The sequence below is a fragment of the Rhinatrema bivittatum genome, chromosome 9 (genome assembly GCF_901001135.1).
Source record: "Rhinatrema bivittatum chromosome 9, aRhiBiv1.1, whole genome shotgun sequence".
Lineage (NCBI taxonomy): Eukaryota > Metazoa > Chordata > Amphibia > Gymnophiona > Rhinatrematidae > Rhinatrema > Rhinatrema bivittatum.
The window spans coordinates 112910989-112923799 of record NC_042623.1 but is presented as its reverse complement, the minus strand read 5'-3'; the positions used below and the strand labels follow the sequence as shown (position 1 = coordinate 112923799).

At 45.6% G+C, this 12811-nt stretch overlaps 1 protein-coding gene across 11 annotated transcripts in view; it reads left to right on the top strand.

The window, feature by feature from the left end:
* Positions 1-12811, top strand: part of SCAF11 (SR-related CTD associated factor 11) — a 529866-nt gene that overhangs the window by 327936 nt on the left and 189119 nt on the right. For all 11 annotated transcript variants that reach the window (XM_029616088.1, XM_029616082.1, XM_029616081.1 and 8 more), the window contains one exon: positions 12437-12525. In XM_029616088.1, the coding sequence (XP_029471948.1) occupies positions 12437-12525 (89 nt within the window). The remainder of the gene's footprint in view (positions 1-12436; positions 12526-12811) is intronic.

The window sequence follows — 12811 nt, the reverse complement described above, 5'->3', positions numbered from 1 at the left end:
AGACAGACTATTCACTTGATGGTGTGGTCTTACATGCAGGTCTTGGGTTCGATGGCAGCCTCCTTGGACATAGTTCCTTGGGCAAAAGCAGACATGTGGCCTCCTTCAGTGCACGTTGCTCTCCTGGTGGGATGCACAGTAGCAGGAGTACACAGACTCCCTTTGCCATTGGAGCTGAGTGTCCAGTTGCAGTTGTGGTTACAAGTGGATCATCTCAGGAAGGGGGTTTCCTTGGAGACACTGGACTGGTTAGTGCTCACGACAGATGCGAGCCTTCTGGGTTGGAGGGCTCACTGTCCAGAGTTAGTGGCACAAGGTTGATGGAATGCCAAGCAGCATCTGTGGACCATCAGTCGGTTGTAAGCGCATGTAGTTTGACTGGCATGTTTGCGGTTCGCTGAGCAGCTGGAAGCTCGAGCGGTAAGGATAATGTCAGACAATGTTGCAACAGTGGCCTACATCAATCATCAATGCGGAACCAGAAGCCAAAAGGTGTCTGTGAAAGTAGATATGTTCATGATGTGGGTAGAGCAACATCTCCAGGACATATCCGCCTCCCACATTGCCAGGAAGGTCAGTGTAAGGGCTGACTTTCTCAGCAGGCAGGTCGTGGACCCAGGAGAGTGGGAATTGGCAGATGAGGTGTTTCAACTCATAGTGACGTGCTGTGGTTGCCCGTACCTGGATTTACTGGTGAGCTCCAACAACGCAAAGATAAAATGGTTATTCAGTTGCAGAAGGGATTTGAGAGTACTAGGTATCAATGCTCTCATTCATGTTTGGATGTGGAGTAGGGTGTTCTATGCCTTCCCGCCAAGGGCAATGATAGGGTCATTTGGAAGATTGCAAGTCAGACTGCAAATGCACTTCTTTTGGCTCAGGATTAGCCCTAGAGGCTATGGTATGCCGATTTTAGGAGGCCACTGCTAGACAGTCCTCTCAGACTGCCACTCAGGAAGGATCTATTGCATCAGGGACCCATACTGCATGACAATCCTGGTCTGTTGTGCCTTATGGTTTGGCCCTTGAGAGGGCTTGGTTGCTGAAGCATGGTTATACTTCTGCAGTGATTTCCATTTTGTTCCAGGCCAGGAAATTTTCTACATCTCTAGCTTATGTTTGGAGACTATTCGAGAGCTGAAATGGGGAACGAGGCTCTCACCCTCTTAAAGTTGAAATTCCACTGATATTGGAATTTTTGCAGGAAGGTTTGGTTAAAGACTTGGCCTTAAACACTCTGAAGGTGCAGGTAGCAGCTCTTGCTTGCTAAAGGGGGCGGGTGAATAGTGGACCCTTTTCTTCCCATCTATGTGTCCAGGCTTTTGAAGGGAGTTAAGCATCTACGTCCTTCCTTGTGGCTACTGGGTCCTCTTTGGAATCTTATTCTGGTCTTGTTTTTTGGTGGAGCCTAAATTTCAGCCTTTGATTGGTTTCTCTTTGCCGCTGCACACCTTGAAAACAGATTTTTTGGTAGCAATCTGATCGGCATGAAGGGTCTCCAAGCTGCAAGCTCCATTTCTATGAATGACTCTGGGGGGGGTACAACTCAAGACTGTACTTTCCTTTTTGCCAAAAGTGGTTTTGGAGTTTCATTTGAATCAGTCTATTTCCTTGCCCATGCTGGACAAGGGATAGAGATGAGTGTGATTCTGTTGCATGCCTTGGATGTCAAGCAGCATCTGGTGTGGTACTTAAAGATTATGCGCTATTTCAGGAAGTCCAATCAACTGTTTGTGCTACATAGTGAAGGTAAACGAGAACTGGCAACTTGGGGGACTATAGCCTGTTGGGTGAAAGAAGTCATCACGGCCGCCTTTGGGGATGCAGATAGCCCATTGCCTAGACAGGTCAGGGTGCATTCCACCAAAGCTCAGGCAGTTTTTAATATCTCCCATCATGATATGGCAAGCAGCGACATGGTCCTTCTTACACACTTTCTTCAAGTATTACTGCTTGGATGTTATGGCTCAGGAGGATGTGGCTTTCGTGTGACAGCATCCCACCCTTTCTGGGAGTTTAGAGGAAGGAGAAATTACTACTTACCTGATAATTTTCTTTCCTCTAAGGAAGGCAGGCCAATCCACAACCAACCCTGGGCTGCCGACTTGCTTTTATTTCGTCCTTTATATGCAGATGACAAAGTGTTATGTCTTTTAATTCATCTGCAGGACTGGTAAGTGCATAAGCAATTCCTAAGATTAGTTGATAACTTTTTTTGCTGAGCTCAGTGTTTCCCAGTTGGTTGGAAGCATGCATGGTTGACTATTGATAGTCATGTTCAAGTATAATCAGTTAGTCCACAGTTCGGCTTTTCTAGAGATACTGGTGGGGTGATGTTGGGGCAGGGCTATATGTCTGTGATGTAAGCAAGTCAGCTTTACTCCATCTCTATCTGTTGGTAGGAGTGCATAACCCGCTGATGTGGATTGTCCTGCCTTCCTTAGAGGAAAGGAAATTATCAGGTAAATAGTAATTTCTCCATTTATTTGATTTATATTCTGCCTTTCAGCCACTTCAAAGCAAATTACATTCAGGTACTGTAGGCATTTCCCTGTCGTCAGGGGTTCATAATCCTTGAAGTTTAGTGTGGAAAGGCATATGTTAGCTCTATAAAGGGGTTTTCAAGCTCAGTGGAGCGTTGTAAAGATAGCTGTATCCTTAGTCTATATGTCGAGTTCTGTTGTGAAATAGGCTTAGCAGCTAGAAGGAAAGGACCTGATGGGAAAAGAAAAGCATGGATCCAGGGTTCTCATGGGTCTGATAACACTGGTGACCATGTTCCTAGTGGACATGACCTTTCCAACTCTCAAGAATTCCAACAAAATCCTGTTAATGACTACTCAAGTACTAGAAGGAGGTGCCAATGCTAATGTGTAGTCCCCAACATGCTACTTTTCCACCCAATGTTTGAGGCATGTTTTACCTCATTTTCTTTTTTTTTCTTTGCTCCCTGATCTTTTGTCAGTTTCTTTTCCTTTTCACTTCTTTCCTCTCTTCCCTTTTCCTCCCTCCAGCCTCTCTTCTTTGTTCATCCAGCCTTTTTCTCCTCGTACCTTTTCTTTATACCTCCCTCCGGCCTCTTTCTTCTTTCCTCTTACTTTTACATTTCTCTCTTTAGCCTCTTCTCCCTCCCCTTCCTTTCCTTCAGAAGCAATTGTGGCCTCTCCTCAACAGCTGGCACCACAACTGTGCATGCTTTTTCCACATAGATGGCAGCAGCATTTCTCTCTTTTCTTCTAGCACCTCTTTCTGTCCCTGTCGCCAGCTTGGCCCCAATTTTGTCCTGATTGTAGTTCCTTAAAACTTCTCACCTTTAATGAGCTTGAAAGCAGGATTCTCAAGGGTTAGGCCTTTTACTCTAGATCCATGTCAGGTAAGATGATGATGTCTGGGATCTGTGTCAGGGGGAGCTTTTGGAGTTTTACTGTAGCACTACTAAATGTATGCAGCAGTGGTTGGTTGACTTTTCCTCACATATAATTAAGATGTTATCTTGTGATGTTAAAAATCTGTTTAACTTCCAGATTCAATCATAAAGGATATAGCAGAGAGATGATTTTCTTATTTCAGGAGAAACTGCTTCAAAGTTTCTTTCCTTACAGATACTTTCAGAGTATCTATAACAGTTTAATTTTCAAATTCTATGGACTTCCAGTCTCGTAGGTTCTTGTCCATTCAAAATCAAAATGGGGGAAGTAGAGAAGTCTTTTCAGGTGGCTGTCCTGGGGTAAGGACTGGAGGATGACTTTCATCTGCTGGACACAATTGTGTATTAAGTGTGATCAAAGATACAGAACAGTTTGTCTCCTTCCAGGCCTAATTATTTTGTTTCAGATTCCAGAGAGATGAGAGAGAGGCCCTGTCGGAGTTAATATGGCATCTCTTATACATAGAAGGAAAGATTTCCTATGCCAGTAGCAGAGATGTTTTCAGATGCCTGTTCAGATTTCATGATGCCAAAGAAGTTGAGCTTTTCACTCAATTTGGGACTTTTAAGAGCATGAATAGATTCATAGTACAGAACACTTTTCATATGGAATCCCTGATTTCCATTTTTCAGACAGTGAGTTTTGGGTGTTTCTTAGAGCTGCTATGCTTTCTATGCTATACTGCCTTTTTGACAATATTAGATAGAGAAATTTGTGAAATTTCTTCAGGATCACAGCTTAATCGAGAAATCTCGTTTCCTTTCATTCTGAGGTCTATCACATGTATGAACAAGACTTGACACCCAGAACAATATGCAACATTGCTAGAGGACCAGGTGTTTCATGATTGAGGAGACCAGGTGCATAGGATCTTAAAGGGTAGGGACTGCAGGATCTTGCCCAGGCTTCTCAGGCTTCATGGTGGCAATGATAGAAATGGTACTGTTGGCCAGATTCCATATTGGAGCATTATAACATCTGCTGCTAAAGTAGTGGAGGCCACAAAGAGATGATATGCTACAAGAGTTTTCAGTTCCCAGGAAGTTGTCTAATTGACATGTGTTTACTTAGATGGGGAGCCACTCTGCTAGAACTATTAGCTCAAGGCTTTAGTATCAGGAAGAGTTAGACACAAATATTCTATAAATGAGCAGTGAGGAATGCTAAAATAGCCTTTTAGCAAGCAATTATGCAAAAAGATGTTTATATACAATCAAATTTTGTAATAGTAATTTGCTTAAACAAAATGATAGAATCTTCAGTTTTTAACATGTATGGAATGATATCTTTCAGATTATGGCAGTGCATGCATTAGGGAAGATAAGTTTGCAAGCAAACTGACTGACCAAATGCTGCATATAGCCAGGGGACTAAATCAATAGGTCTTAGGGAACTGGTCTTCCAAAAGAGTGGTTCTCAAGTTTTTCAGGAGATTCAAAAGCCTGTTGGTGGTAGCCATGGATATGCTTTCTCAAAAGCAAATGGAGCAACTCATTCCTTCCATGATCTATGCTGAGAGATGGTAGAAATAAGAAAGCATACCAGTCTGAAGTATCATGAATAGTGTCTTAATGGTCAAGAAGACCATGGTTTCTGGACTTAATAGAAATATCATTGGTGAAACCTTTCATACTTCCTGTCAAAAAGGATATAGGGTAATCAGTCAATAGCCGTTTCTTCATCATAATCCAGAAGCATTGTCTTTGAAGACATGAAAGTTAAGACCTTTTCCCTAAAGAGAGCTATTGGTGGAGGGTTAGTAAAGTCAATAACGGATTCTACAAAAGTTTCTTATGTAGCTGAGGCAGCAGTTTTCTAATGTGTTTCAGGACAAGAGCATTCGTTACAAAAACCTAAATTTCTATTTTGGGATTTTTGTTTGGTCTTTATAAAGGTGAAAGTAGCAGCACTGTTGGCAATACAAGACCCAATTGGAGGAAGAAAATTGTTCCCATCCAGATAATAAAAGGATTTTCAGGGCAACTAAGTTATCTCACTATTTAGAAATCTGTTATCAAGTTCAAATTTAAATGTGGTTTTTGAAGGTAAATTTCTAGTTTACCTTTTGAAACATTGGCTTTAATTTCTGTTATGTCTTAACTGTCAAAACCTTTTTTCTGGAGGCAGCCTTTTTGGTGAGAGGAATCAACAAGCTGCAGATTCTATCTTTTCTTCCTCCTGTCCTGCCCTAATGACAGTTGCTAGTTTCATTCCTAAGGTGAATTCATAGCTTCATTGAATGAGGAGGGGTTATTGCCTACCTTATGCCAGGAGCCCAAACCTACACTAAAGAAAAGTTACACTAGAAATTAAGAGGGATTAAACATATATTTGGAGTAGTTGAAACTCTTCCAGACATTGGAACAATTGTTTTGTTGAGGACAACTCAGGGTAAAATGATTTCTATGACATCTATTGCCAGATGGATAAAATTGAGGATTACAAGGGTGGAAATTGTTTGGCTCTCTAATCTGTTGTGAGACCTCGCTCAACAAGAGCTGTGATAATGTAAAACGTAAGGAGAGTGGATGCATCTGACAAAGATTTATAGGGTCACCACATGACATTTGATACATATATTTCTCACAGGACAAGCAGGATGGTAGTCCTCACATATGGGTGACATTACAGGATGGAGCCCAATCACAGAACACTTTTGTCAGAGTTTCTAGAACTTTGACTGGCACCTACTGGGCATGCCCAGCATGGCACTAACCCTGCAGCCAGCAGGGGGTCCCCCTTCAGTCTTCTTTTTTCTGCACAGCATTAGCCACGCGGTTAAGGAGCTCTGCAGAGATTCCAGACAGGAATTTTCCTCACGGAATTACTGAAAACTTTCTTACCCCACAGGGGTCCCTCCTTCAACTTTTTCAAGCCGCGGTACTCCGGTAAGTTTTTTTTACCCATTTTCGGTCGATTCCCGTCGAGTTTGGCCCTTGCGGCCTACTGGCCATCGACCGTACCGCGGCTCAAATTTTTCAAGGCCTTGGCGTCGGGGTTCCGTCGGTGCCCAGACTGTAACTGCACCATGTCCATAACAGACCCTCATAAGGTCTGTATAATGTGTCTTGGATGTGAGCACGATGTCCTGACCTGCACCAAATGTGCCCTAATGACACCAAAGGGTCGCAAGGCCAGAATGGAGAAGATAGAACTTCTCTTCCGTGCTCAAACCCCGACTCCGTCCATTGCATCGACGTTGTCTGAACCGGCACCATCCACTTCGCGCCAGTATCGACCACCAGCCGGTGACCGTCCGGCGTCGACGACTTCTCGGCCTTCAACTACCTCTACTCCCCCTCAGGACCGAGGGGATTGTAGAGAGAAACATCGACATCGGAAATCTCGGACCATCGAGGGAGCGAAATCGACTTCGCCATCGTCCAAGCAGACGTCGAAAAAACCCCATCCACAAAAGGCACTGACCTTTTTTCTGTGACCGGGTCACCGAGGCAACCCTCATCCGGACGGGTATCGGGAGCCGCGACTATGTCTTTAACAGTGCTCCCTCCGGCTATGCTTCTGCCTCCTTCCCCCCTTCCGGAGCCGGGGCTGATTGCTCCAGGTCTCCGTGAAGAACTGGACCGGATGGTTCAGGAGGCCATCACCAAGGCGATGCATTGACTCCAAGTTCCTCCGGCACCAACACTGGGCCGATCGTGAAACCGACCACCGACTCAATTCCGGCAGTGTTGGCACCGCTGCTCTCGAAGATGGAAGCACTTATTGCTGCTTTTATTTATTTATTTATAGGTTTTTTTTATACCGGCCTTCCTCAAAAGATATCAAGTCGATGGATCCACCAATGGATCCCGGGTCACCGATGGCTCCGGTGCCCTCTCCGCTTTCTTTGTCATCGGGAGGAGAAACACTGTTCCACATCCCTCCATCGGGGGTCCTACCGATGCCTCAGCCATTGATGCCTTCGATGCCTTCATCGGTGCCTCCAGTTCTTCCTTTGATTCCTTCAGAGCCTAGACCTGGACCTTCAGGAATTCCACCGCCCCATCTCCCACTGGTTCCTAGAGGGGCAGGTGCTGATCCCTATGATACCTGGACTGATGATTCTTCACCAGACACTGATGACTTGCCTTCACCACCTTCTCCTACTGAAAGCAGGAAGCGTTCTCCTCCGGAGGACCTTTCCTTCATAAATTTTGTGAAGGAGATGTCTGAATTGGTTCCCTTCCAATTACAGACCGAACAAGATGACAGGCATCAAATGATGGAGCTGTTGCAATTTCCTGGATGCTCCCAAGGAAATAACCTCCATCCCTATTCACCAGGTTCTTCTGGATCTCCTCAAAAAAACTGGGAGCACCCTGGCTCTGTTGCTCCAGTCAACAGGAAGGCTGATACCACTTATTTGGTACAGTCAGCCCCAGGTTTTCAAAAACCTCAGTTGGATCACCAATCTGTGGTTGTAGAATCAGCCCAAAAGAGGGCAAGGAGAGCAAAACCCCACTCTTCCTTTCCCCCAGGCAAGGAGCAGAAATTTCTAGATGCCATTGGTCGCCGTGTCTTCCAGGGCTCAATGCTCATCTCCCGAATCGCCTCTTATCAGCTGTATATGACCCAATACAACAGGGTCTTATTTAAGCAGATACAAGAATTGACAGACTCCCTGCCTCAACAGTTCCAAGAACAACTTCAAACCCTAGTGAACAAGGGCTTTGAGGCAGGCAAGCATGAGATAAGATCATCTTACGATATCTTTTGACACTGCTACCAGGGTATCTGCAGCTGCTATTTCGGCAAGAAGATGGGCCTGGCTCAAGTCTTCGGACCTTCGCCCTGAAGTAAGGACAGATTTTCCGACCTGCCCTGTGTAGGAGACAATCTGTTTGGCGAGCAGATTCAACGGACGGTGGCAGAACTGAAGGACCATCATGAGACACTGAGACAGCTCTCTTTTGCCTTCTGAGTATTCCTCAAAACAACCTCTCCGAAAGAATACTAAGAAGTCATTCTTCCGTCCGAAGAAATCCTACCCGCCACCATCTAGAGCTCGTTCTATGAGACCTTTCCAAAAAACCCAGTCTCGTCAACTACGAAAACAAAAGCCTCAAGCAGCTCCTCAGCCGGGCCCTGCTTCCGGTTTTTGACTCCTGCATAGAGAGCAGCAGCCAGCTTCCACTGCCTCACATACCAGTGGGAGGTCGATTGAGTGCCACCTGTTGTTAAACTGGCACAATCACCTCAGACCAGTGGGTCCTGGCGATAATCGCTCAAGGTTATCATCTGAACTTTCTCTCCATCCCACCGGAATCCCCACCTCTACCGACGTGGAGAACACCCGACCACTCTATCCTCCTGGAACAGGAGGTCTCCCTCCTCCTCCAGTCCAAAGCAGTAGAACCCAGTGCCCTACTCTCAGCATGGCCTAGGGTTCTATTCCCAGTACTTTCTAATCCCCAAAAAATCGGGAGGCGTTCGTCCAATTCTGGACCTTCGTGCCCTCAACAAGTACCTCCATCGAGAAAAGTTCAAAATGGTAACCTTGGGTTTTCTTCTTCCTCTTTTGCGAAGAGGAGACTGGCTCTGCTCTCTAGACCTCCAGGACGCATACACACATGTTGCGATAACTCCATCTCATTGCAGATTCCTGAGATTTCTGGTAGGCCCCAAGCACTATCAGTACCGAGTTCTTCCATTCGGCCTGGCATCTGCACCATGAGTCTTCACAAAATGCCTTGTAGTAGTTGCAGCCTTCCTCAGGACTGAAGGTGTTCACGTCTACCCCTATCTAGACGATTGGTTGATCAGGGCTCTCACTCAGCAAACTGCTCTGTCATCCCTACATCTTAACTTACACACTCTGATTTCGCTAGGATTTCTCGTCAACTACGACAAAACCTTCTTAGTTCCATCTCAAACTTTATCATTCATAGGGGCAGACTTGGACACCTTGCAGGTAAAAGTTTTTCTGCATCGTCAGCGAGCTCTCACTCTCGTCTCTCTTGCACATCAGCTGCAGTCTCAGCACCGCACGACTGCACGCCACTTCCTCATCCTGCTGGGACACATGGCGTCCTCAGTTCAGGTTACCCCAATGGCCCGCTTGGCCATGAGTCATGCAGTGGACTCTAAGGCCACAATGGACTCAATCCATTCAGTCCCTGTCGACCATTGTCCACGTCACCGACTCACTCTGTCAGCCTCTAGCCTGGTGGAAAAATCAGATCAGTCTTCTCCAAGGCTTGCCCTTCCAGGCTCCAGATCCTCAAATAATTCTCACCACCGATGCTTCCAACCTCGGCTGGGGAGCCCATGTGGCCGAAATGCAGACACAAGGATCTTGGTCTCCAGAGGAAGCCAGACACCAAATCAATTTCCTGGAGCTTCGAGCAATCAGATATGCTCTCAGGGTATTTCAGGATCGCCTGTCCAATCAAGTCATCCAGATTCAGACAGACAACCAGGTGGCCATGTGGTACATCAACAAACAGGGAGGGATGGGCTCCTACCTTCTGTGTGAGGAAGCTGCGCAGATATGGGCGGAGGCCCTCTCCCACTCGATGTACCTCAGGGCCACCTACTTGCCGGGAGTGGACAATGTGTTGGCAGACAAGCTGAGTCACACCTTTCAGCCGCACAAGTGGTCTCTCAACCCCTCAGTGGCGGACTCAATCTTCCAACAATAGGGTTACCCTCATATAGATCTCTTTACGTCACTTCAAAACTGCAAAGTAGAGAACTTTTGCTCTCTCACTCGCAGCCAATACTATCAGCCATGAGATGCGTTCTCCCTCTCATGGGTGACCGGTCTCCTGTATGCATTCCCTCCACTTCCACTTCTCTCAAAGACTCTCGTGAAGTTAGTCAGGACAAGGGAACCATGATTCTAATTGCACCTCACTGGCCTTGCCAAATGTGGTTTCCAATACTTAAGGATCTCTCCATTCGCAGGCACATTCCCTTGGGAAAGGACCCGCTTCTGATAACTCAAAACGACGGGTGCCTACGCCACCCCAATCTTCAAGCCTTGTTCCTGACAGCCTGGATGTTGAAAGGTTAATTCTTCAGCCACTTAACCTTTCGGAACCAGTTTCCCGTGTACTGATTGCTTCATGGAAGCCTTCCACGAGAAAATCCTACCTTTACAAATGGAACAGGTTTAAGTCATGGTGCTCTTCTCAATTCCTTGACCCCTTTACCTGTCCTACCATGGAGTTTCTAGACTATCTCTGACACTTGTCAGAATCCGGTCTAAAAACTTCCTCCGTCAGAATGCACGTCAGTGCGGTAGCCGCCTTCCATAAAGGTATCAGGGACATTCCTATTTCAGTACAGCCCCTTGTAACATGTTTTCTGAAGGGTTTGCTTCACCTCAAGCCTCTGCTGCTTCCTCCAGCCCCTTCTTGGGACCTCAACCTGGTTTTGGTTCGGCTCATGAAACCACCATTCGAGCCTCTCCAATCCTGTGATCTTCGCTATCTCACATGGAAAGTGATTTTCATTTTGGCAATCACTTCGGCTCACAGAGTTAGTGAGTTACAGGCCCTAGTTATCTATCCGCCTTACACTAAACATCTGCAGGACCGGGAAGTACTCCACACTCACCCTAAGTTCTTGTCTAAGGTAGTATCAGAGTTTATCTCAGTTAATCCATTATACTACCTACCTTTTTTCCCAGGCCCCATTCCAATCCAGGAGAACAGCCTCTGCATACCCTTGATTGTAAACGGGCTCTAGAGTTCTACCTAGACCATACAGCTGCCCACAGGAAGAGCACTCAATTGTTTGTCTCTTTCCACTCCATCAAATTGGGGCAGCCTGTGGTTAAGCAGACTCTCTCCTCCTGGTTAGCGGACTGCATATCCTTTTGCTATCAGCAAGAGGGCATTCCACTTCAAGACCGTGTTAAAGCACACTTTGTGAGGGCCATGGGACTTCAGTAGCACACCTACGCTCGGTGCCGTTTCCTGACATTTGCAGGGCTGCCCCCTGGAGTTCTCTCCATACTTTTACAGCCCATTATTGCTTAGACAAAGCCGGAAGACAAGATTCCATCTTCGGCCAGTCTGTCTTGCTCAACCTATTTACAACTTGACGTACCAACACCCTTCCGCCTGCCCGTTAGGGTTCAGGATGCCCTCCACCAAATTCCACCACAGTCCTAGTGCCTTTGCACACCTGGGTACATTTGGTGCATACCCGGACATCCTCAGCTCGGTACTCACCCATATGTGAGGACTACCATCCTGCTTGTCCTGTGAGAAAGCAAATGTTGCTTACCTGTAACAGGTGTTCTCACAGGACAGCAGGATGTTAGTCCTCACAAAACCCACCCACCACCCCGCGGTGTTGGGTTTGTTACATTTCTTATTTTGTTAGGCACTTCCTGTAGCTTTTAAACAAGACTGAAGGGGGACCCCTGCTGGCTGCAGGGTTAGTGCCATGCTGGGCATGCCCAGTAGGTGCCAGTCAAAGTTCTAGAAACTTTGAAAAAAGTGTTCCGTGATTGGGCTCCATCCTGTGATGTCACCCGTATGTGAGGACTAACATCCTGCTGTCCTGTGAGAACACCTGTTACAGGTATGCAACATTTGCTTTACTGCACATCTGATTGTCAGATGAACATATAGATCCAACATTCGGAAGAAGAGTTACATTTAACCCACCTGAATAAGGCAGCATTGAAGGAATTCCCCTGTATGGTACAGGCTAGCATAGCCTGTACCATACATGCGTACATGAGAAAATATAGATGCATACATCTAATGCAAGTTTTTGCTCATATTAAAAAATCCTACTTTTATTCTCTCACATTTTTACTGTATGTTTACAATATTGCTGGGGAAGCACTCAGCCTAAAGGAAGAGGAGCAGAAGAAAGGTACTTGGGAGGAAGGAGAGGCATCATGGGGAATTTATCTAAGGAGACTGGCCTTGTTCTGTCTAGTCAGCTGGTGATACATTACCATATATAGTACAGATTGACAAGAGAAGTTCTTTTGTGCTAGACATTTAGGAGTGAAATTCTTATTTGTATTTCTGTTTTTGCAGCCCAGAAGATTGGATTCTTCAAGTCAGAACTTCAGAAATGATTTCTACAATATATCTGGCACTTCTTGCTGTAACTATAGAAACTGGAGGTTTGTATTTAGTTATTCTCAGGTTACTGTAGCAGAGCCTTAACCTTCATAATATTAATTTTCCACTTATTTTCAGAAATGTAAGTATCTCGAGGAAAATGATTGTTAATGTCTCTGAACTATCGGCCTAAGTTACTAAGACTTATTTTCCAGTCTGTGTCTGTAGCGAAAAAGTTTAGAAAATCAGGCCCTAAAATTTTCTATAAAGCCATATTGGTGGCAGTGGACTTCTCCTTGTCTGATTTCCAAGAATATTTGTAATTTTTAGGCAAGTATAGTAATGAGT